Consider the following 26,238-nt stretch of genomic DNA (forward strand, 5'->3'; position numbering starts at 1 on the left):
ATTTATAGCTTGAATATCATTCATTTAGTCAGAACCGCTCATCCTCAGTTTCATTTTCTCATTCTTTCTGCACCTTTTCTTCCAGTCCTGCTTATTTGTTTGTGGTTTTGTTGGGTTGCAAATTTCTCTTAAGTTAAAGACACTGAAACAATAAAATAACACACAGACTAGGTCAGTTTAGAAAATAACTTCATTTTAATCAAATGCATTCAGCAGTACATGAAATCAGTCTGAGGCCAGCTGTCGCACTGTAAAGCTGTTATATGAGTAAATGGAGGAGAAGTAACTAATCATGTCCTGCTTTTATTGTGACATGCTGTATATTGTTGAAACTTGGGGTGCATGGTCTCTGCTCAGCAGAAGCTTTCTATTCCAGATCATATTTATCTTGTGGATATTCGTCTCCACTCACTAAATAATGTGTTTAAAGCTGTGATGTTGCAGCAAACTGACGTGGTTAGTAAGGTCTTTGTATGATACAGCTGTACTGAACATGGTAATCAATCAATAGTGTAAATAAAAGGATAGTCCTGTGTCGGCCCTGAGTCAAAGATGAAGCTGTCGAACGGATTGTCAGTCAAACTGTCCATAGGAAACCAGGAGTCGTACCAGGAGGTTGTTTCCTCTGTTTCAGGTGTTGTTGTCGTGGTGGTGGTTGTTGTCGTGGTTGTTGTTGTGGTGGTTGTTGCAGGAGTGGTGTAACGATAGCCTCGTAATCTCCGGCCACGGATCCTGCGCAAATGCATCCTGCGCATACGCATGAGTCGCAGCCGCCTGTGTCGCACTGCGTTCTGGGATTTGGCTCGACTGCTTGCAGCGGTGCTGGTGACTTCCACTGTGCTGGCCGTGGTCGTTTTCACAACGTTTGCTTTGGTGACGAGTCGAATGGGCCTCTTGCCGTGGAGCACCATGATTTGTTTGATGCGGTCCCAGTTGGATTTGGCTAAGGTGAAGCTGCATGAAGTGGCCCCAGAGTCGTAGCCCACCATGCACAGTCTAGTCTGAGGGGTGTAGCCGTCAGCTTTGGCGGTCACCCTGTACTCTCCAGGATTCAACAGCCGCCAGTAATCACCGCCTACAGCTAAAGTGTGAGGCAGAAATATTAGGGAGGTCATTTCAGCGTTGTTATCTAAAATATAATTATCATGCAAAGTATCTTTGTGGTTCCAGCCAACATACCGGTTCTGACATCATGACGTATTCCCTCCACAGATATGGTGGCGTTAGGCAGCGGATTTCCCTCCACATCTCTCACTAGACCCTTTATCCCTCGATTAACCTGCACAGGAAACAGCATGTCATGCCTAAAATCCCAGAGCCAGTTCCAACCACAGTATTTCAATTGGACACAATAGCTACAGACAAGACTTTACTGACACCATAAGGGGCGGGGGGGTTGACACACCTGCTGCATCAACTCAGTCGGCCCATTGAAATGAATGATGAATGGGCATTTTTCTGTCTGTGTTCACACTGAAAGCACAAAGTCAATGCAAAGAGTCACAGTCCTGCAAATTCGCTCCGGGCTGTGCGGAAGATGCATTTGTTGCTGCGTTCGCTGGAGTTCAACTTGAGTGAGAAATTTGCATAACACGTGATGTTGCGAAAGCCTATCAGCGGTGACCGACGGCTTCAGAGCGTTGTTTGGAGAGGACCAGGCAGAGCGGGGTAACGACATGCCTCTGGCCAACGGAGAGCTGCTAAAGTACGGGGAAGTGTAGGAGAGCAGAGCAGCGCTGCAGCTTTGGGACAAATTAAGACCCGTAGTCGTTCTGGATTATGCTCTGATAACTACGCCGTTTACCCTGAACATGTCTGTACCGTCATTGGGCATGATGAGTATGGGGATCTGGGTGATGGAGCCGTTACGTCCTTCTACTCTGCAATTATTAGTTTTTGGGAATACAGCTTTGATTTATTTTCACTTGCACTTCTCAGCAGCTAGCTTCCGTGCATTTCCGGCTCCACTGGTTGGCTCCCAGAGCTCTGTTGGACTACTACTCCATATCTATATAAAACGGACAAAACTGGACATTGCTTGGAGAAAACAAAGCAAGGAAGTTGAACTACCTGATGAGTTCAGAAAATATGTCTCTGTAACTTTACTCCAGCTGTCGTACTTTACTGTGAACAAGTTAGCATAGCACAGCCCTGATTGATCCGAACTCCATTCAGAAAACAAACATTTAAAAAGTTGTTGTCTTGCTGACAGACCTGACAAAGCATGAATTCACATGTCTAACAGATCTGCATCATATTCTAGTTATTTTGGCATCAGTTTGATCCGCTTATTGCACTTAAATCACAGCTAAATGTTTACTTTGGGTTCATACAGCTGTGGTAATCGCGGGTTGAGTTTATTTGCTTATCGCATTGTGTGTGAACACTTGGCAGTTGTCCAGCGATAAAAACCGCACAAGGAGAGCGTTGTGAGGATTAAATTTGCATTGTACCATTAGAGTATTACTTTAGCCTCTGAAAAGTGGTCATAGTTCCGTCCTTCACCGGTGTCATGCTATCCCCATGACTGGACTACCATCCTGGAAAGTGGGCAACTGTCCTGGGGTGGGAATCCCTCAATAGGGGCCCACAACTAGGCAAAAACCTTCAAAGTGCCAATGGAGGCAGCCACCACTGGAATCCATCACGACCAATATTTTTCTAAGCCTACCCCATAACTTTCCACAGAACCTCTCAGGTCTGCCGGGGGATGACTTGGATGCTCAAAAGGTTTTGGGTGAATGGTCCAACTCATACTTCACAGTCCTGTACTCACTTGTTCAATGAAGGACAACAGAGCCTCGCGGTTGTTCTCCCACTCAAGAGGCAGTTCACTTTCATGGGGAAACTTGTCACAGCCCAAGAAAACGGACAGCTCAAAGCAGTTGGTGTGTAGGTAGCTGAAGTCATTCATACCTGCAGAAGAGGGTGACAGAGAGCTTCAGAGGAGGGTTTCATAAAGGATCACTTCACACCACTATTTACACCTAGTGGTGTCGAGCTGTCTGTCCAGCTATCCACCACTGAGATATCCAATATTATGTAGCTGCAGTACCAGAGGCTGCAGTTTCAGGACCCCCACAATCCTGGGACTGCAGTTCTAGGACCGTAATTGTTTGTGATTGATGTCCCTTCATTAATCCCCGTAGTGGAAATTGTTTGGCACAGCAGCTCAGAGGAATGTAAAAAGAAGAAAATACAATAAAAGTAGAATAAGTTAACTTGGACATCACCAGGGTTGGATTACCAGAGCAGTTTTTGGGTAATTTGATTACTTGCAAACAGAGGTGGAAATACACACATTACTGTAATTGAGTAGTTTATTTGTGCACTCGTACTTTTTGAAGTAGTTTTTTAAATCTGTCATTTTAATTTTACTTAAGCATGTTTTATTTAAAGTATTGTACTTTGCTACATTTTCAATCACATCCGTTACTGAGTTAAAAAAAAGTGCAAGGAAAAACTCGCGACCACTTTGGCTTCAACTGGAAAAGACAGTTCTATCATGCAGTGTACACGGTGAAAAAACACTGTATTAAGTTATGTTGTGGAAATTATATTCCTGGTGAGGGGTTGAGCAAAGAATTGAGTAACAACCAATTTTCTGCCATAACAAGTTACTGCTAATGCAAACAATGCATTTCAAATGCATTTCCTGCTGCTGCAGCTTTACATTAAATGCACTTAACTGGCTAAACACGTGGTGACTTTTATTTTTTTGTTGTTGTTTTGTTGTTTGTAAGCGAGATTAGCGCTGACAGGTCTCATTCGTCAAAAATGCGTCCACACAACAAGACAACAGTCAGGAGCAGCAGACACAGTGAGGCTGCACACCTCCACCTTCAGCCACGTGACCAACTCCTTTCACTTTTGCTGTTCGCAGACTCATGTTGTGTGCAGCATAAAGTCAAATCTCATTTTGCGAAAGTTGAAAATATTAAACAGCAATATGGCAATTATTTTAGGTTAACAAAGTAATTTTCTCTCTGAGTAAATTTTAAATGAGCTACTTTTTACTTTTACTTGAGTAGATTTTATACCAGTAACTTTACTTGTACTTAAGTAAAAGTTCATCAAACTAATTGTACTTTTACTTAAGTAGAATATTTTTGTACTCTTTCCTCCTCTGCTTGCCAATTAGTTTTTAGAAATTTCAAATAAAGTGAAATATCTGGTTCAGATTATAACTAATTATTCTAGTTAATACTGTGCTCACATGGTGCGTATTCCTAAATAAAACTGTTTCAGTAAGCCCAAATTATACTTTCCGCACCACGAGGGTCTGTGAGGATCCACTTGGACATGTGCAGACTGTCAGTTTGTACTGACGATGGTGAACACATCCATTTATGCAGACAAACAGAACCGCATGCACACCTTTGTTCTTATTTGGGGTATCTCCAACCTTTAACTGACCCACAGACCTGGGGCCATGCAGTATTCCTTTACAGTTATTCATTTAGCTGACACAACTAGGAGTTACGTGTCTTGCTCAGGGACACAATGGTGTCTCACAGTGGATTTGATCTCTCACACCAAAGGAATGCGTCTTATCCACTGCGCCTTCAAGTATCTTCTAGTACTTCAGTATTGTATAGAGCATTGTCTAGTTGGTCTCCGTGTAAAAAATAATGAAGCTGCAATCTATAGTTTGTTGTGTGCACTGTACTTGACGGGGACTTCAAAGCAACAGGTGCCCAACAGTAAGTTTTTGCCCTTGGACCCCCAAACATGTTAATCCGGCCCTGGATGCCATCAGGGATACAAGGGTAAGTGATCATGGAGTATAATTGCCTTTTAATCGTACCTCTACTCATAAGCTTTCTTTGATTCCCACTGTGTCAACACTTACTGCCCACCACTGGCTTCCAGCTGGCTCTGTTGGTGATGCCTTGTCCCCCGGTGATATCGTCCCCATGGCAGGAGCCTCGGTAGGTCTCCGTCATGGTCAGATGGCTGTGGGCGTATGACATGGCCAACCATCGAAACATGGTGTCGTCGGGCGTCTCCCTCAGAGCTCCCTCGTTCTGCCGCTGAATGCGAGCCCACGTCTCCTCATTCATGTCAGCATTAGTTCTCCAACGCCGGCTGTCGGTTAACTTTGACAGGAGGAGGATCATAGGAAAATTAGTGCACGTGCTGAGGGGATTTATACGTTTATTTGGTTCTTCCTCATAAAATAGCCTTACAGAAGTTGGCGGACGCTGCATGTCAAACGGGTATGCAACCAGTTTTTCTCCTCCTTGCAGATTAGCTCCCAGTACAAATGGATTGCGCTCCATCCAGGAAATGATGGCTTTCGTCTCAGTAGCAAGCTAAAAGAGCAAGAAGCAGAGACATGTCAATGCACTGTGTAGGATTAAAGTGGTAAATGGGCCCTTTGTGGCACAAAACTAACTCACAGAGCCATTGAGGAAGTTTTCTGGGAGGGGGATGTGATGGTTGGGTACTATACGAGGGACCCAGCCTCTGTCCTCGGCTCCCCACAAGACGCTGTTGAGGTCTGGGAAATTCTGGAAGATGTCATAACCTTCTTCATTCCAGTGGCCCAGCGCCCAGTTCCCCATCTCTGAGCCCTGCAGGACAAGAGAGAGCACCACATGGGGTCTCAAAGAACAGTTTAAAGGTGTTACGTGCACATGAAGCATTTTAGCATCAGTAAATAAATGTCTGATAACATTTTAGGTTGTCTGACTTGCATCAACTAATGAGCTGTATCCAAAACGGCTAGCCAGTACCTCTAATGTGTGTGTAATAGAGAAGACAAATAGCATGTGAAGAGACAGATTTATGGACAGTGTATTAAATTTAACAACCGGCAGTACTCCAGTGATTTCACATGGCACTAAATGACTTGCAAGAGACAGATTTAAAAGATGGTCAAGGTCCAAAAACACATCTGTAATGTCAGACTCTGCCTTGTAAACGCCCACATCTGTCAAACCCCCCACCACAAATTTGTAATGCAGGATTTGTCAAAGCTGAGATAACTCTTATTATATCACCGTGACATCATTAGGGTTATGTTTCTCAGATTTATGTTGCACGCCCATCGTACCATCTCGTAGGCCAGCTCGTAGGCGTCAGGGTTGAGTGAAGGCACCAGGTGTATTCTCACTCCGTCCACCAGGCGACGCACTCTGGGGTTTTCATCATTGTACTCTTTGCACAGAAACTGCATCAGCAGGAGAAGAAGCTCTCGACCCAGCGCCTCGTTACCATGGAGACCAGCTGTGTACCGAAATTCAGGTTCACCTAATGACAGCGGAGCAAAAGGAACAACACACAGGTGACCTGATTATAACACCAACACAGGTGAGTTTAAATCAAGGCTGAAGACTTTTGTTTGCTGCCGCCTTTTATTAAATCGAATTTATTTTATACTGCACTTATATTTTTTTCTGTCCTGTTTTTATTTTGTTTCTTATTTCCCTTTTTATGTAGAGCAATTTGAATTGCCTTGGTGTTCAAATGTGCTACACAAATAAACTTTCCTTGCCTTTTAATTAGTGGTCCTCATTGAGTCGTTACAGGAGGTGAACCCCTCCTGTAACGACTCAATGAAGACCACCAGGAGCAGAAAAAATGAATACAATATGGAGCTCTTCTCAAGTTGAATGAAAGTGATTCTTGAAAAAACACCGAGGGCCTGATTTACTAACGCCCCGAATAGAGTACTAAATTGCGCGTGCGTTCTAAAATACTGCATGTGTCATTGTCGCACCTGTTATGGCTTATCAACTAAGAATTACTGCGTAGCCTACAACAGATGCAAACGCAACAGAGGTGGTCGTATTTAAATGAGGGTTTTGCGTGTTTTAATGGTTTCCGCCATGGAGAGTCGGGAGGGAAAGCAGCCACTGCGTAAAAACCTCGGTTTGTTTCATTCAGTGGAAATCGTCTGTACCTGCCCGTCCTGCCTGAGATTGCACTAAGTACTTGGGACAGCACACCTGAAAAACTGCTTTGTGAAACCCCAGCAGAAACAGATACAGTGTGCTGGAACGACCCAGATGAGAGGAAATGCCAGCAGATCGTGCTTCATCCAGCCAGAGGGAACAATCACCGACCGTCCACACCCGGCAGCTCCGTGACCTCCTGGCCCTGTACGCCCCAACGCCCCATTCCCTCTCCGAGACATACAATGGGTCGTGTCGCTATGACGACTGGCGTGCTGTGAACAGTTGGTGATGTTTCCCTCTGGCTGGATGAATTTTACGCTCTGCTGCAGCTGGGGGCTCTCCGCAGCGCCGCGCAACTTTCTAAATTCTAAATAAAGAAGTCAGGTCGAAACGAAATTTTGCTTTATTGGTATGAATGTTAAAACAATGGTATTACCAAAGCTAAAGGAAAATACAAAAAAAAAAACTTTTAACTTCATATAGTTCATTAAATAAATAAAATAATTTTATTTCAATACATTGGATATAGAATAATATCTAATATTGTTAATTTCTCCACATCTTCTTTCTCACAACAATAACAGCAGCCATCTCTGCGCAACACTTGGCGGTTTGCACCTTCTTTTCAAACGTATTAAATAGGCTACTGAAGCTGTTGCACACACATGAAATTGTGTGTTAGATCACATTGCCTGTAGTAAATAATAGTATTTGCATGTTTCACTCCCATTACATTGCACAATAACAATGAAACTCCCAAATTTTACATATTCATGAAAGCAAAAGTACTAAATGAACAACAGGTGCTATCTTGCACTTTTGGAAGACGTCATTCTGCGTGCACACTGTTCAGCTTAAGTGTTAATTTGCTGGTGATATCAAGTTTGCACACATTTTTACTCACGCAAACCTTTATTAAATCTGGCCCCAAGAACCCTCTGAAGCTGGCAAGGATATGGAGAATCAGGTTTCGCAAAAATTTATTCAGGCAGCAAAATGATGTGAAGTTTCAGACTTCACAAATCCAAAATATGCAGAAGTCACCAAAGAGAAAAGAGAAAGGAGGTTTCTGTTTAGTTCAACCCAGTACCTGTCTCATGTGCTCCGGGGTTATCGGAGATTTCCATGGCGTACATCTTCAGGCCCTGAGAGCTTTTACCAATGTTGTAGATCCTGGTGATGTTGGGACACTCTTCGTTTATCACCTTCATCATCTGAAAGAGAAGAAGACAAGAAGAAACTCAATTGTGACGTCGTTCTCTGCAGAGTTATCAGCTAATGAGGCAAAACACAGGTTTGAAAACAGACCTGTCTCATCTCCTTGTAGTTGTGGTGTCTGAAGTCCAAGTCATCTGACGGGGTGACGTCATTCTCACTGCGGTAGCTGCCTGAAAGAAGCAACAAGCTGAGAGTAAATAAATAATAATAATAAACTTTATGTATAGAGCAGTTAGCAAAACAAAGTGCAGAGACACAGAGAGAAAATACCACACTGACAAAACAAAAAGAAGAAATAAAAGAAGAAAGTAATAACATTAAAATAAGTAGTATATGCTTTCCTATAAAAGAAGACTTAAAAGAAGACACTGACTCTGACAGCGTAATTTCCCTGGGCAGGTTGTTCCAGAGCCTCTGGGCCCTGATGGCAAAACATCTGTCCCCTTTAGTTTTTGGCCTAGACTCAAGGAGAGAAAGGAGACCGCTGCCCCAAGATTAAACTATGCAGAGGAATTAAAAGATCCATCCAAATTATAATCTGGAGCCAGGTGAGGGAGAGCCTTAAAAGTAAACTCGATGTTCTGCTGCTGAGAGTTTACAGTTAACACTTTTTAACACTGGGGTTATGAAGTTCATGTTGCGAAATAGACTCTTGTGTATTACCACTGTTGGGCGAACCCAACTCCAAGTTTGGCGAAAGCTCTGTGACTCATGAGGTCATGAAACATGTAGGAGATGTGCCAACAGATGTGGCCAGTTGTTTTCTGGGATACTGACTGGGTAGCTGACAGGCCAGGACCTCCATTCTGAGACACAGGCTGCCGTTCCAGCTCTGAGGCAGGATGCGGATGTAGCGCGCCACCACGGGCGTAGCAAACTGACCCATCACCGGTGTGTCCTTATCCACGTTCCCATAGAACAACTGCAGGAGAGGGTCACGCAGAGCAGACGAGTTCAGTTCTAATCATTCTGGGTCATCATGTTAAACATTGCATTATTTAATTTCCACTCACCCATTCGGCGTAGCCATCGTGCAGCGTCGTCCAGTCACGACTGTCGTTACTGAAGGCCACGAAGTAGGAGGACACGAAATCCTCACTACGAAGTAAATTAGATGAATCAGTCCATATCTATACTGATCTGTATGGAAGCCCATTTCCACCAGGAAAAGAAAAAAATACTCATGGCATGTCTCAATTATGACTTTTTAAAACCGCTAATCAATATTTTAATATCACCAACGCAACAAACCCAAAGAGAATTATCACAAGCTTCTGCAGTTTAGCATCTTTCAGCTCATTGTTTTGGTTCAGTTTCTGTAATAAAAATCTCAATAATTCAGTTCAATTCAATCTAGCTTTATTGACATGAATGTAAAACAACAATATTGCCAAAGCTAAAAATAAATTACAAAAGAATATGTGTTAAAAAAAGAAAAGAAAATATTAATAAGAATTTAAAAAACAAAATATTAAACAAAGTTAATAAAACGTGTAAAGTAAAAATGTGTATTTGTGTGTGTTAAAAAATAAAAATATAAACCAACTAAAAATCAGTATCAAATGTAAAATTAAAAAAATAAATAAATAGAGGAACAATTACTAAAATAACAAACAATGAAAATAATAATACTTTTAGAATTTTTTTCTATTTTTCTGTAAGCCACTGTACACAACCTGCTCAGCAGTAGACAGACATAATCAGACAGCAGCTGGTGAACATTGTGGAGCATTTAGCAGCTAAAGAGCCAGATATTTCCCTCAGGAGCTGGTGGAGACCAAACACAGAGCTAACAGAGAGAGAATACTGGACTCACCTTCATCAGGTGACACAAACACAACTCAGCATGAATGATCATGTGGCTCTGTAGCTGCTGGAAGTGCAAAGATACTATTGTCCAGCCCGTTCTCATTGTCTGATCAACTCCCAACTCGTCACATATGGATGCTTGGTCACGACCCCTTGGCATCACTTTTTAACGCCCTGGGTACCCCTATCGTTTTTGCACATATAGGGCTCAGAGGTCAAGTTAGCAAGAATAACAATGCAACGTCCGGTTAGACTTTCGTAATAAAGTTAGCGGTTAACTTTCTGAAACATCGCAATTTGGTTTAGGAACCAAAACTACTTGGTTAGGTTTAGGAACCAAAACCACTTGGTTAGGTTTAGGAACCAAAACTACTTGGTTAGGTTTAGGTCCCAAAACTACTTGGTTAGGTTTAGGAACCAAAACCACTTGGTTAGGTTTAGGTCCCAAAACTACTTGGTTAGGTTTAGGAAACAAATGTACTTGGTTAGGTTTAGGGACCAAAACTACTTGGTTAGGGTTAGGAAACAAATGTACTTGCTTAGGTTTATGAACCAACTCTACTTGCTTAGGTTTAGGGACCAAAACTACTTGGTTAGGGTTAGGAACCAACTCTACTTGCTTAGGTTTATGAACCAAAACTACTTGGTTAGGGTTAGGAACCAACTCTACTTGCTTAGGTTTATGAACCAACTCTACTTGCTTAGGTTTAGGGACCAAAACTACTTGGTTAGGGTTAGGAACCAACTCTACTTGCTTAGGTTTATGAACCAACTCTACTTGCTTAGGTTTAGGGACCAAAACTACTTGGTTAGGGTTAGGAACCAACTCTACTTGCTTAGGTTTATGAACCAACTCTACTTGCTTAGGTTTAGGGACCAAAACTACTTGGTTAGGGTTAGGAACCAACTCTACTTGCTTAGGTTTAGGGACCAAAACTACTTGGTTAGGGTTAGGAACCAACTCTACTTGGTTAGGTTTAGGAAACAAATGTACTTGCTTAGGTTTATGGACCAAAACTACTTGGTTAGGTTTAGGGACCAAAACTACTTGGTTAGGGTTAGGAAACAAAACTACTTGGTTAGGTTTAGGGACCAAAACTACTTGGTTAGGGTTAGGAACCAACTCTACTTGCTTAGGTTTATGAACCAACTCTACTTGCTTAGGTTTAGGGACCAAAACTACTTGGTTAGGGTTAGGAACCAACTGTACTTGTTTAGGTTTATGAACCAACTCTACTTGCTTAGGTTTAGAGACCAAAACTATTTGGTTAGGGTTAGGAACCAACTCTACTTGCTTAGGTTTAGGGACCAAAACTACTTGGTTAGGGTTAGGAACCAACTCTACTTGCTTAGGTTTAGGGACCAAAACTACTTGGTTAGGTTAGGAACCAACTCTACTTGCTTAGGTTTTGAACCAACTCTACTTGCTTAGGTTTAGGGACCAAAACTACTTGGTTAGGGTTAGGAACCAACTCTACTTGCTTAGGTTTATGGACCAAAACTACTTGGTTAGGGTTAGGAACCAACTCTACTTGCTTAGGTTTATGAACCAACTCTACTTGCTTAGGTTTAGGGACCAAAACTACTTGGTTAGGGTTAGGAACCAACTCTACTTGCTTAGGTTTATGGACCAAAACTACTTGGTTAGGGTTAGGAACCAACTCTACTTGGTTAGGTTTATGGACCAAAACTACTTGGTTAGGTTTAGGAACCAAAACCACTTGGTTAGGTTTAGGTCCCAAAACTACTTGGTTAGGTTTAGGAAACAAATGTACTTGGTTAGGGTTAGGAAACAAAACTACTTGGTTAGGTTTAGGGACCAAAACTACTTGGTTAGGGTTAGGAAACAAATGTATTTGCTTAGGTTTATGAACCAACTCTACTTGCTTAGGTTTAGGGACCAAAACTACTTGGTTAGGGTTAGGAACCAACTCTACTTGCTTAGGTTTAGGGACCAAAACTACTTGGTTAGGGTTAGGAACCAACTCTACTTGCTTAGGTTTAGGGACCAAAACTACTTGGTTAGGGTTAGGAACCAACTCTACTTGCTTAGGTTTAGGGACCAAAACTACTTGGTTAGGGTTAGGAACCAACTCTACTTGCTTAGGTTTAGGGACCAAAACTACTTGGTTAGGGTTAGGAACCAACTCTACTTGCTTAGGTTTAGGTCCCAAAACTACTTGGTTAGGTTTAGGTCCCAAAACTACTTGGTTAGGGTTAGGAACCAACTCTACTTGGTTAGGTTTATGGACCAAAACTACTTGGTTAGGGTTAGGAACCAACTCTACTTGCTTAGGTTTAGGGACCAAAACTACTTGCTTAGGTTTAGGGACCAACTCTACTTGCTTAGGTTTAGGGACCAAAACTACTTGCTTAGGTTTATGAACCAACTCTACTTGCTTAGGTTTAGGGACCAAAACTACTTGGTTAGGTTTAGGGCCCAAAACCACTTGGTTAGGTTTAGGGACCAAAACTACGTGGTTAGGTTTAGGATACGATCACGGTTTGGGTTAAAATTTCTACGTCATTCACGTGAGTTAAGTTAGTAAGTCAAGTAATGTTACTTATCTAACTTAACTCACTACCTTAACTGGGTAAATGTCTTCTGACCCACCGGTTCCACCTTCTTCTCTCAGACATTTGTGTTATTTAAATACTACGCCTACTTTTAATGTTCAAAAAGGACACTACAGGACTTCCCCAGTGCGTTGATGAATGAAAGAGTCAGATTACTATGTTGTGTTTACAGCTCGTAACTAACTAACTAACTAACTAACTAACCCTAAGTGGCCAACAAACTAATGCAGGTTGTCAAAAATCTGGAATTCACAAAGTCAAAATGATCTTGTATCTCATAATTTTTATTTACTATAGGGTTTTTTGTCAGGCCCAACATTTTATCTTCTGTCTTTTTTTTAACTTTTCCCATAGTTACATAAACAGACATACAGAAAAATAAAGTGTCAGAACAATAAAGTTTAAACAGGACTCACTGTTGCTCTGAGTTTCTTCCTTGGGTGATGACCCCGGTGAACTCCACCTCTCGGCGGGCATCGACCTGAAACCAGTGGTCTCTCTCTTCTGTCTCTGCGCACCACCCGCCGCCATACAGATCATCCTCGTTATCAGAGCCCTGCAGGCGACCACAGCTTCTCTTAGGCCTCTTTTTCCATCCAAACTTGTAAACACATAATTGCTTTGACTCCCCATTTCCACAGTTTTCCTGACGAACGCGAGGAACGAGTAAAGATGGGTTGAGATGTTTACCTGCATGTTGAGTCGCCCCCTCTGAGCCGTGAAGCCATGGTGAGTCTGAGAGGAAGCCAGCAGCTGGTCGTCTTCCACCCGGTGAGACTCCAAACCCAGAGGAGGACACTCTGAGAGGGAAAGTAAACATTAAGACAGGATTTGTTTGACAAGTGTTCCAGAAAGACACTCATTGGCTTCATTTTGGGGAGCAGCACTGCAGTCAATAACAAGCCTGTCAAGAGCAGTATTTCTTTTGAATGAAGACAAAGTAAAACATTAGCTGAAGACAATGTAGTAGTTTTAAAATGACTGATTATGATTAACAATTGAATACATGTGTGTTTCTGTTTTTAATTTTAGCATTTACAGAAACATGTGAACAAAAGTAAGGAGCAGGGCTTCTCTTACTCTTTGGCTCAGCAGGCACTGAAATCTGCTTCAGTCTCTCCTCTTCCTCCTCCTCCCACTGCTTCCTCAGCCGCTCAGCTTCAGAGCGTAATGACAAAACAATGTGTGTCAAAACATGTTTTCACATAGACCTTGTGCTCTCCCGCCAACCACCACCACACAAAATATTTCCATATGTGCTCATACAGTGCACCTTCCTCTCATATATTCCTCGTGTGGGTCAATTTAATTTGAGGTAATATCTTCAGGGTCATTTGAACAGAAAAGAGTTTCAGGATTTCAGAGAAGTTTTTACTGGAATTCCCAAACTGTTGTGTAAGACTTTAAAAGACAAATCAAATCAGTCACCCTCCTCACTGCCTCTTGATATCATAGCATCAGCCAGCTGGTCTCTGAGCTTTTATATAACAATCCACACTGGACACTAAACAGAGCAGCTGTTGCAAATCCTTCCTCCCACCTCTATCTCTCTAGTACCTCCTCTGTTTCTTGACTATGGCTGAAGAATTAAGAATAAAGGAAACGTCCAGTGTTTGCTGTATTTTGTCCAGACTCAAACTAACTTATAACCAACTTCCTGTCTGTGACTCTCAGCTCCGAGCCCATTGGAAGAGGTAAATATTTTAAAAACTCCTTACAAATATATAGTTTCATATTTAAAAAGGCTCAGTAATTTCCTACGATAGCTGCTCGCTGTAGTTTCTATCAGTCAAAATGGAGGATATATTCATCTGTTGGGGACTACTTTCAGCGGCGGATGAATCTACGTGTGGTGCTCTAGTGAGTGTTTGTAGCAGTAGGACGGTGTGTGTGGGACTGAGTCAGAATAAACTACAGTGTGTGTTTGTGGTGATGCAGAAACATGTCACCAGTGAAAAATAAATAAAGAAACAAAGAAAAAAGACCTTTTTCTGCCTTTTCTTTTCGAGCTCTCTCCTCCTCTTCTTCTTGCTTCTTAGCGGCCACTGTGTGGGAATCACATGCAGACATCATAACAAAGAACTGCAGCACACATTAAGCTTGTTAAGTTGTTGGTAGGATGTTTTTCCAGTGACAGACGTACAGTCAGCGTAATCGTATTCTTCGTACCAGGGGCCGACAAATGGGACGGAGGTGGTTTCCTCTGAAACAGAAGCAAATAGGTGATTACAGCTGAACTCTTGTCTTTATTCCACGAGGATGCTCAAAGATGATTATATACAAAGTGTTTAGTGTTGAATAATTAAAGAGGAGGTATTCTGCTCATTTTCAGGTTCAAAATCCTATTTAGAGGTTGTACCAGAACAGGTTTACATGGTTTAATTTTCAAAAAACCATATTTTAATAATAATAATAATAATCTGAAATTTAGTGTTGTTGTTGAAGATAACCTGAAATTTAAAGTATTGTGGATTGAAATCTCAATGATTGTACCAAAAAATTTGATAACCATTATTCATTAAAAATACTTAACCCAAACAATCGGTCTAACATGTATCTGCCAACTCGTACAAAGTACAAAACATTAAAAAATGAAACACATGCTCATATTGTGTAACAGAGGGGTACCTGGGATATACATGATGACCTCGGTAGTTGTGGCTTTTTTGTTATCAGGGTATCGACCAGGCACCACATCTGTGAAGGACGCAGCAGCAGCAGCAGCAGCAGAAAAGCAGAAATGTGATGTAAAGATTTTATGACAAAATCTCTGCTATCACATGAAAACAGAAACGCCAGTGCAGAACCTTAATCACCACAGGAGTTCATTGTCATTACAGGAGAAATAAATCTGCAGGAAAAACTCAATGATTTTTTATAAAATGGACTAAAGTGAATCTTTACTTTCCTCTTTGTGGGTTATTATTTATTTCAGTTTATTTTATTTTATTTTGATAAATCCTTCATTGTGTGTCTTTATTTACTTACTTCCTGTCTTTGTGTTTTCTTGTTCTCTGTGTTGTTTTGTCATTGTGTCATTTATTCTTTGTTACCAGCTTTACTTTGAAATTTTGTTTCTGCTCGCTTCACTTCCTGCTCTTGTGTTTTCCCACTGATTTGACTGGTTGCTCCTCCCTGCTAGTTTCAACCTGTACCTATTCACCTCCCTTTTGTGTATATACAGATAAGTCTGTGTCTTCACTTTTGTTTGTTCATGCATTTCTTTTGGATTGTGGATTTTTGTGGTGGAAAATTAACTAAAGCTGTCAGATAATGTGGTGGAGTAAAAAGTACAATATTAGTGTAGTGTTTTACACTTTTAGGGTGTCAGTGTTTGTTTCCTGTGCTTACTGTTTTACTTTGAAGTTGTTCTGCCTCTTGTGTCTTGTCCAAACGTCCTGTCTGTGTGCTCGCTGATTGTCTAATGTCTTTCACCTGTGTCTCATTATCTCGTCCCCTTTTCATTACTTTGGATTTTTCGTGTTTTGGTTCTCGTCTGTCTCCCATGCCTAGATAATTGCTTTTCTTTTGGATCTTTGGTTTATTGCCTTTTGTACTGCCTGCCTCATGTCCAGCGTAATTTGCCTCAACTAATAAATAAAGACCATAACCTGTACCTGTTCTGCCTGAGTTTCTTGTGTTTGGATCCATCCAATGGAGTGTCTGCATTTGGCAAAATGACCTAACTTTATTTATAATTTACACAGTAGTCTTTATTTGCTTGTTGAAAATGTTTAACTGATAAATCTGTTGCATCGAGAACATCAGTTTCCTGCTTTGATTGTGTCTCTGTGTATTTCACTTCCTAAAATCTCCCATTTTCCCAGCTCTTGTGACCCGCTGGAACCCTTCATAAAACCTTTGGATCTGATTGAGAAGACGTTGATTAAACCTACGTCTGGCGTCCCAGTAGTCAGCGTCAAGCTCACTGATTTCAATTTTATGCAACTTTCTACTTCGACTTCCACATCTCGAAGGCAAATATTGTACTTTTACTCCACCACATTATCTGACAGCTGAAGTTACTTTTCAGATTACAGTTTCTCATTCTCTTTCTATCCAGTGAAAACCATGCATGTCTAATTTTGGTGATTCAACCTGTAACACAAGCTGTCAGACAATCGGGTGGAGTAAAACAAAGTACAATATTAGTAGTAGTGTCACGTTTTTGGGGTGTTGGTGTTTCCTGTGCGTCCTGTTTTATTTTGAAGTTGTTCTGCCTCTTGTGTCTTGTCCAAACTTCCTGTCTGTGTGCTCCCTGACCGTCTAATGTGTTTCACCTGTGTCTCGTTATCTCCACCCATCTTCGGTATTTCCGCATTTGTCTTACAATGGTTGTCATGTCTTACTCAGTCTAGAGTTCTGAACCTTTTGAATTATCTCCCGTTAGGATTGTGTATTTGGATTTATGGATGTTTACTTTTTTTGGTCTGCCTGCCTCACCTCAGTTGTAAGTTCCACTTATAAGTTAATATTCTATTCTGTAAAACTGCATCTACTCTGCCTGGTGTTCTGCGCCTCCATTTCCCTGTTTCCTGTGTCAGCGACAAGCAGAAGTAGAAAGTTGCCAAAACCACTAAGTGATAACCATAACGTGATCAGTCTTTGCTCTTTTTTGAGTTTATGACTGCAACTTTTATTATGTGAGCAGTTCAGTGACCCGTAAAGGTCTCACCCAGGTCTGGCTCAACAGGCTCTTTCCATCCAGGGCCCTGTGGGGTCACAGGTTGAATCCCTGTGAAGATCAAGTTAAAGAGTTAAAAGGTTGGAATCACATCAGACATATAATATAGAAATATAAATGCTGTGTAATCGGAATTTATTGCCATAAAAGATCATTAAGTTTTATGCGTTGGATTTTAAAACATCAAAAAATTTGTGACAACCTTTTCTAAAGAAAAATTTATTTGTATTGTGCGTTTATTCACCTGCAAGTAATCTAATAATTCTTGAAATATCACTAGTAGGTACCTTTTCGTCAATATAAAACCATGAATTAATAATAATATGATATATATAATGTGTACATACGTGTGAACCAGCCCAGTTCAATCAGCAGTCTCTCCTCTTCCTCGTCCAGAGAGGTACGACTGGTCTCTGGCTGCATTGTGGTCGTGGTCTTTGTCTTTGGTTTCTTGGTGGCTTTGGGCGCCTTTGGCTTCTTTGTGGGTTTTGGTGGTTTGGGTTTTTTGGTGGGTTTCGGTGGTTTTGGCTTTTTGGTGGGCTTAGGGGCATTCTGCTTCTTGGCTTTTGCTTCCCTTTCTGCTGCTTTCTTTGCCCTGGCTTCAGAGAGAGGAGTCAAAAGAGGAAAAACATTCAGTTATTTGAAACCAGTAGTTTGTGTGTGTATTCATGTATGTCACATGAATCAGCTCTGCAGCTTCTTTAAACATTTTATTATAGTGTTATGTGAACTTTTTATTACCAAATGTTTCTCTTCAGTTTTTCTTTATAGTCTCTTTATATGTTTGTTAGCACAGATGTTTGTATACAGCAAACGTCATACTGTACCTATAAAACAAGTTAACACTGTCTGCTGTAACACATAAATGCACCAGGACCTGGTTCTGAACGAGAATTCAGCCAGCTCATTGGTTGTTTTGGTCTGAGACCAAATAAAAAAGCACTCAGAAGGAAACCATTGCCACGGTCTAATAATCTCTCCAGACAGTCAACACTGTACAGTGTACATGAAGGAATAGTTATGTAAGAGTAGACAAAGTTTGATCTGATGGTAGAGCTGCAGGAAAGTTCATGAGGTAAATCTATTTTAAAACCAGTCAAGCGTTTTCCTCCTGGGAGCACAACTGCAGCGTGAAATTAAATCACTTTAATTAAATAAACACATCTTCTATCATTAAAATAATTTATCGAATTTGTTTGTTTTCTTTCCGAGAGTAAGAGGAGAAGATTAATAACATTTCACACGTTAAGTACGAAGTCAGCACATGGTTAGCCTAGCTTAGCATAAAGACTGGAAACAATAGGAAACAGCTGGAGTGTCCAAGGTTCAAAAATACACCTACCAAGTTCTCCAAGTTAGTACTGTTTATTTGATTGATTTACTGTTTATTTGACAGGGGCAGCACAATTAAAATAATTGCGTAGTTGCACATATTCATTGCACATGAGTTAGCCAGCTGCTAATTTGCATCTGTTGTCCCTGAGCAGGTAGACAAAAAAAAAGGACACAAAACAACCACTAAACAACAAATAAACTACACAAAATACATTATATCCATCAATGTGAAATTGATAATAAAAAAACGGTTTCATACTTACACTAAATACAAAACAGAAAAATGAAATGCATTCATTAACGGTGACGCTCTTGTGCTGATTTCAGCCAACGTTTGAGGCTGACTTTAAGCACTGCAAAACTTTCTGAGTTTCTAATGTTTGTGGGTGTGAAATTCCACTTTCCCACTACTTTTACAGAGAAAGTGGATTGACCAAAGGTTGTCTTTCTAAATTAGTAGTACCAGATCACAACTAGTAGATGCTTTAGTTCTAATGGCACAGGCTTGAGCGTAGTCACACCTGCCTGTGACCAGGTTGTTTTACAGTATGATAGATGGGGAAATCTTATTTAATTGGTACATTAACAGAAATATAATTTTGAAAAAAAAGATCATTTGCGGTTTGGGTTTTCTTCTTTGCACCAAACCATTAAAAGACTTCACTACGCTCGAGTGTTCACCAAGAAATAGTCCCAGCACGTAACTCTCCAGATACACGACACACGTCGTTGTTTTTGCTTAAACAAACAAGACATAACAGAGTTACTTAGTGAGGTGTATTTTTAAACTTTGGACAGACCCAGGCGAGCTGTTTCCCCTTGCTGCCTTCAGTCTTTAAGAGCAGTTTCAGTCTCATCGGACCAAAGACTAAAGAGAAAGAAAGAAATCACTGTTTGCTAGTTGACTTGAAGATTTCACAAAATGAGAAACTGATTCTTCATTTAGCATTAAAATTAAGGTTCATGATGGAAGCACGTTATGTGTCATGTACACGTGTCACAGAAGATTCAAAATACTGAAATACTTTTATTTATTTACTAAAATTCTTATTTATTTATTTATTTATTTTACATAAGCGCAAAACATGTTTCTGATAGAGCCTAACTAAAAACTTAACTAACTAAACATTGGTAACCAAAGAACAAATAAAAAATTCATACACTGTAAGGCAGTGTGGAATTTGTTGTTTTATATGGTTTAAAGTGTGTGCACAGCAGATATCACGTAAATGTGGCCTTTAGTTTCCAAGATATTTAGATATAAGGTTAACAAATGGATGGATGTGGGAGATTTCAGAACCTCCAGGCTCAAATGTTTTGACCTTCAATCATCTCAGCGTTGCGTTACACCCCCTCAAGCGTCTGATGAGAAACTGCTTAAAAACTTTAAAGCATAAAATAGGGGGTTTCGTTCTGGACTACATGGACTATTACAGAGAGGAGATCTTCAAAGGGCCTCAGGGTTCAGTCTTTCTAATCCACCTTCGTTATGCAACCATCATCAGCCTCCAGCGCAGACACAGAGGGCGGCTTGTTTTCTTCTGCTAAACATGTTTCCTGATGTTCAGTCCTGCACGGCCAATCCATTACTCACCCTCTGAGTGCTGGCTAACCACTTTTCATTACTGCCAATCACCTTTTCTTGGCATTTATATGACTGACATTACATTATGCAACACAAGATTAGAGTGAAGGGACGGTTTCTGAGTTCCTTATTTGCTTCAGATCCAGTGTTTGGATCAGACCTCAAAGCTTTTCCTTTTTTGTTTGAATTATGGTTTGATGGCAAATTGTTTCTTTGCCAAATTATGTGTGTGATGGTAGCATACAATCAAAAGCTAGATTACCAACCAGGCACAGTGGGCCCCGGACCCTCGCAGGCCCCAAACATACCAGGTTCACTGCATATCTCGGTGATTTACTGTAATTTTTGATTTACTCTTAAAGAGCTCGTAGTACAACTTACTACCCCACCAGAACACTGCGCTCCCAGAATGCACCTGTGGTTCCTAGAGTCTCCAAAAGTAAAACTGGAGCCAGAGCGTTCAGCTATCAGGAGGCAGACACCATCTCCACATTTAAGAGTAGGCTTAAGACTTTCCTCTTTGATAAAGTTTATAGTTAGGGCTGGCTCAGGTGAGTCCTGAACCATCCCTTAGTTATGCTGCTATAGGCCTACACCGCCGGGGGATTTCCCATGATGCACTGAGCTCCTCTCTTCTTTCTCTCCATTTGTATGCAACCTCATCCCATTATTGCATGTTAGTAACTTGACTCTCCTCCTATCACTTTCTGCAGGTGCCTTTTCCCTCTCCCTTAGTTTTGTGCCTTCTCTGGATCTGTGGTTGCAGGCTTCCTGCTGCCCCCATTCCCCAGTGATGCTAGCTAGTTACCAGTAAACACAGAGTTCCGCTGAGGCTGATGGGAATGTCACTAGTTCTGCTGGTATTTGGTCATTAAGCAAATTGCTGATGATGGTGCTAGATGAAAGGTCAGAGGATCACCAGAGTTCTTACAGCTCATCCTGAGGAGAACATGAAGGTCTGAACCACATTTCATCACAATCCGTCCAACAGCTGCCAAGATGTCTGGTTACAACAAAATGTGCAGCCATGTATGGAGTAAATGTCTCAGTAAACAGAAGATAACAGCATCCATCACTTAATTGGGTCCAATAAGTAAATAAAGTAATTTATAAATATGATAAAGATGTTGCTTGTTCAGCAAAGTTTCCTGGAAAAACAAAGCCTGAAAGAAATGAAAAATAGTTTGGGGTCTCAGGTTTTGTTAATTATGGCCTTTCGTGTAACTTAAATCATCCTCACATGAAAACCTCTGGCTGCTAGGCTTGTGGTTTTGCTTGATGCAGTGGAAAGTTAACATTCATAATGTCCGTGCCATTGCATCAATGCTACTGAAAGTGGGAACTCTCGTAAATCCTGTCAGCTCACTTATGGAAAATCGTAGTGGAAATATTTCTGCTCTTGCTCAGACCTTCTTGTAGACTTAATTGAGGCACAGACGCCACTCTGATTGTGCTTGACAAAACTAGCTGCTGAAACTTTTACCCGACCTGAATCCCTGGCAGAGAGAGCAGGTCATGTAAGCAGCGGTGCGGTCAGGCTGCCAAGACATCAGCCCACTGACTGAATCCCTTTAAGTTTCTGCACCATCATCTCTGAGTCACTGAGAGGTTTTCAACAAAACAGAACAAAAACTCTTCTGCTACTCTGGTTTTGAAATGTTATTCATGTGGTAAACACACAAGGCTTTAACAAAAAGCTTTTGTGACTATGCAAAGAAGATTTCTGGACCAGTTCAGAGGGAGAGCTGGAGACAGAGCAGTAGATAACACAGTTCAAACCAAATGTTTTCCTGCCTCAAAGATTGATTGCAGCCTTTCCTATCTGTGTATCCTCAGCGTCTTGGCTGAAAGCTCAGAGCAGAGTGGAGGGAACCTCATTCAGACTTTCACATTTCTGCACATAGACGCTTAAATTCAATTAGATTGTCTGTAGACTCTCCTTCTTACCTGCCTCAATTTCCTCAGGTGTCTTCTTCTTCTTCTTTGGTTTTGCCTTCTGCTCTTCCACCACTTCAGCAGGCTCATCAGACATTTCAACACCCCCATCCTCCTCCCCCTGTCTCCTGTGCTTGACCAGTCCTCGGGTTTCTCTCACCTGAACCCGGTCTCTGGAGAGTTTGTTCTCCCTCATTTCTTCTTGAGCACAGACCAGGACACAGCACAGGGCCAAACCCACCAAGACGACCAGCACCTCAGCCCTCATTGCTCTGGTACAAAAACACAACGCTGACTCGGATGAAACAGACCAGACGTCCTCCAAGAAAAGACCAGACTCTCAAACTGGCTGCAGAAACAACTTTGTAACGAACATCTGCCCTGCAGATGCAGAGATTCGTCTGTCTCGGGTCACCAGACTTTGAGCTCCTCTAAAGTCTCAGAAGAAATGAATGGGACGCAGAATACTGGATCCTGGAGAGAACAAAATGATGAGCTTCTGGAGGTCTAGAGAGTTTCCTCCTCTCTGATGGCGAGTCAGCGTGGAGAGAGGAAGAAAATGTTGTGGGCTGGAAGTTTTAAAGCAGCCTCCTGGTCGTGCAGAGTAAAAATGCATCTGTCTGCAGCAGATTTTCAGCAGCAGCAGAACCACACACCTCCCTGCCTCGTCCAGCTCCCTCCTCCTCCTCCTCCTCCTCCTCCTCCTCCTCTTCTCCGACATACTCCTCAGCCACATCTCTCCCTCATGGCCCTTCACCCCCTTTTCCCCTCACCCATCTCTAAGCAGAGGGGAGGAGCATCTGCCACATGTGACATTCCTACAGGGGAGGGAGGGAAGAAAGAAAGATTAAAGAAAAACATTTAAATCTGGTTTGCAATTGTAGAATGACTAGAAGACAACCAGAGGGTAGTGGATTAGACCTCAGTGAGGACATTAAATGATAGAAAGCGTAACTTGAAAGACTTTTAAAACAAGCAGAGGCTCCACATTTCTTCTGAATAGAAAAATAGACATGAGGACCTCAGCTGGCCTCCTACTAGACACTGAAGAGGAGTGAATACGAGGTTGTAAACAGTGTGGGCATAATGCGGCAACAGATGTTGTTTCGCTGGTTAGTTCTACAAAAGTTTGGTGGTTTAAAAAAATGACTATGGAACTTTTGAAAGAATAAATAGCACATTCTTCTTTTTACAAATGAAAGGCTGAAATCAAAAGCAATTTTAAATTCTCAGTTCACTCAGGGGTTTTGCTTCTGCAGCCTTACTTTGTCTGGTGTGATCATAGGTGTCATTTACCCTGGGGACGCTGGGCACATGTTCCCACCACTTTTTGAAAGCATAAGTTAAAAATGTTCTGAAAAATAGCTTGCAACAAGAAATGTTAACTAACAAATGAAAAAGCTTTGAGAGGGTTATTTGCACATTAAGAAAACATGCAAAAAATAAATAAATATAGAAGAAACAAATGTGCATTGTCCAAAAAAAAGTAACTTAAGCTAAAAAAAATAACAAGCTACTGATTTTTGCATTATATTCCATTAAATTTTTGGATTTTGAATTGTCACATGCCACCTGAATTTTGTGTTTCCCTTTATATGAATTGAGAGATTTCTACCATAAATGGTGCAGAAAATGCCTCCAGAATGCAGGAAATTAAGAGTTTAATGATCAAAATCTCATGGGGGAGGAGCCCCAGACCCTCCACTCGTATGTTTCAGCATTAAATATTTCTTCAAATTGTTATAAAATATCTTCTCGTCTTGTTCTCATGACTCCAATATGGTGCATCGTTACTTCTCGTGAGCTAAGTGTATCCTCACACCCCTAATCTGAGCCCTTACGTCCAGCCACTTTTCAACAAAAAGTGACGCCCTTGTCTCTGACCAGCAGCTTGTGGTGGCCAATGTTTAAAACCTGCATTGATAGATTTTAGTTTTTTGGCCCCCGATCCCAATCACAGTCATTTAATGTCGAGCATCTGCAGATGCGGTCCCGATCCGATTAGCTCACTGTCTTGGCTGTTTATTTCTGAGGTGAATTTCCATAGTGCAGAGATTTTAGCTGCGTCCGGTAACAAACTGTGCTTTCTGTTTACGACACTTGTGTGACAGTTAACGTAAAACAAAGGACCGGGCTTAGGTTAACGCTCAAGCTGATATGATCATTGACATTGGATCGGGACATCCCACATTTCTTTGGGCAGCAGAACAAGCACAAAAAACAACACAGAAATATTACAAGCTTTATAATGTCAGATACAAAGCAACCCTAGCGTTCATTGGAGTCGTGTTTCTCACTGTGTTTCTTTACTTTGTAAGTCCAGTAGGCTTAAATGTAAATGCTGCATTATATTTACTAGCTGTGTCTGTCAGATGATTGGTACCGGACAGGTAGTTCACAGAGAGTTGCCTACTGCTGCTGGAAACTAGGTTGATGAGCAAAACCAAAACAAAGAGCTGACAGAGACGATAAAATCCAGAGGAGCTGCAGATTCAGGTGATAATTCTGTTGGTTTTTCACTACAAGTTACCTCTTTCATGTTACACATAGTCATTTAATGCATTGTTCGAATATTAACTAGTGCATCTTTAAAGACTGGCTTTAGCAGGTTAATAGTAAAGTTTCTATTGTAAACCAGCTCAGACTTCAGGGTCACCTTCAGATTTGTCCAGCATGTAGTCAAACGTAAGGTAATTGTGAAGGATCCGCCTGGTCTGATGTCCCTCTGCAACATAACCTGTCCTGACTGGACCGCCTTCCCAGAGCAGACTCTCCAAAATCCTGAAAATCATGCTTCATGGCTATTAGCCCTTAAATCACTTTGTTTGTTCCTGGGCTTTTAAATAATCTGAGTGGATTTAACTGTCTTGAGAAATAATATAAACTAATATCCAGATGAAGTCATAATTACACAACACTTTTAAATTTCGGTCCAGTCTCGGTCACTGATGGGTCACATTTGTTGCCAGATGTGAGGAGTGAAGTATTATTTCCTCCTGTGTGAACGGAGTCACGTTATAAAGTCAGCAGAGGACATCCTGTGCGTCTGGTCGTCTCGCCTTCAGCAGATCATCGACTGAGATTAATTACACAATAAGACAATTAAAGTCATCAAACGTGCTGCTACTATGTTTAGCAGGTACAATGTTTACCATGTTCAACATCTTAGTTAAGTTTTCATGTCCACCACTTGTCATTTTTCAGAAACAAGTTACAAAGTGCTTTAACAAGTGTAAAAACAATAAAACACACAAAGAGACTAAAATACACGTTTAAAATAAATATAAAATATACATAAAATACAATAAAATAAAAGGGATAAAATAAAGTCAAATAAGATCGGGAAAAGCTCTCCTATAAAAGTATGTTTTAAGAAGGGACTTAAAAGAGTTCACTGACTCAGCCGACCTGATTTCCTCGGGCAGGCTGTTCCAGAGCCTCGGGGCCCTGACAGCAAACGCTCTGTCCCCTTTAGTTTTCAGTCGAGACTCTGGAACAGACAACAGACCTCTGCCCGAGGATCTCAAGGTACGTGCTGGTGTGTATGGGACTAAAAGGTCAGAAATATAACAAGGCGAGAGGCCATGAAGAGCTTTAAAAGTGATCAATAGAATTTTAAAGTCAGTTCTAAAACATACTGGGAGCCAGTGTAATGAAGCTAAAATAGGAGTAATGTGGTCATATTTCTTTGTTCTGGTTAAAAGCCTGGCAGCTGAGTTCTGGACAGTCTGGAGTCGATCAATAGATTTTTGGGTTAAACAGGTGAAAAGGCTGTTGCAATAATCCAGGCGTGATGAGATGAAGGCGTGTAAAATGGTCTCGGTGTCCTTAAAAGTTAACATATATTGAATTTTTGCTATATTTCTAAGTTGATAAAAACATTTTTGAACAAGCTTTGTGGTGTGCTGCTCGAAATTTAAATTACTATCAAACCAAACACCAAGGTTCTTTGCAACAGGCTTTAATGTGATTCACTAGTGAACCAGCAGATGGCCATCCAATAGGTTAGGAGATATCTGGACCGGGCAGGTTTTTGGACAGATTCAAATTTTGACCTGATGATTTATTGACATCAGCACGTTAGCGTTGTCATTGAGAGCATGTGAGCATGCTGACATTGGCATGTAGATAAAGGGACCTCTGTGCAGCCTCACAGAGCCACTTCCATGTGTAAGGATTACTGTACACCTGCT

The 26,238-nt window shown here is 41.2% G+C and overlaps 1 protein-coding gene across 1 annotated transcript; it reads right to left on the reverse strand.

Moving 5' to 3' along the window:
- Positions 1-172: 172 nt before the first annotated feature.
- Positions 173-22,686, reverse strand: aebp1a (AE binding protein 1a). Its single transcript, XM_038733393.1, has 20 exons — positions 22,058-22,686; positions 17,538-17,789; positions 17,182-17,241; positions 15,135-15,203; positions 14,650-14,709; positions 14,492-14,551; positions 13,587-13,664; positions 13,197-13,306; positions 12,923-13,062; positions 9,134-9,218; positions 8,898-9,042; positions 8,211-8,290; positions 7,993-8,116; positions 6,059-6,255; positions 5,403-5,576; positions 5,190-5,315; positions 4,853-5,099; positions 2,777-2,916; positions 1,180-1,279; positions 173-1,081 (listed from the first exon to the last, which is right to left on the reverse strand). The coding sequence occupies exons 1-20, from the start codon at positions 22,311-22,313 to the stop codon at positions 501-503; spliced, it is 3,084 nt and encodes a 1,027-aa protein (XP_038589321.1). The 5' UTR covers positions 22,314-22,686; the 3' UTR covers positions 173-500.
- Positions 22,687-26,238: the final 3,552 nt, after the last annotated feature.

Source organism: Micropterus salmoides, unplaced genomic scaffold, assembly GCF_014851395.1.
Source record: "Micropterus salmoides isolate LMB-PRFRI ecotype aquatic unplaced genomic scaffold, ASM1485139v1 Ms_hic_scaffold_20, whole genome shotgun sequence".
In the NCBI taxonomy this organism is placed as follows: Eukaryota; Metazoa; Chordata; class Actinopteri; order Centrarchiformes; family Centrarchidae; genus Micropterus; species Micropterus salmoides.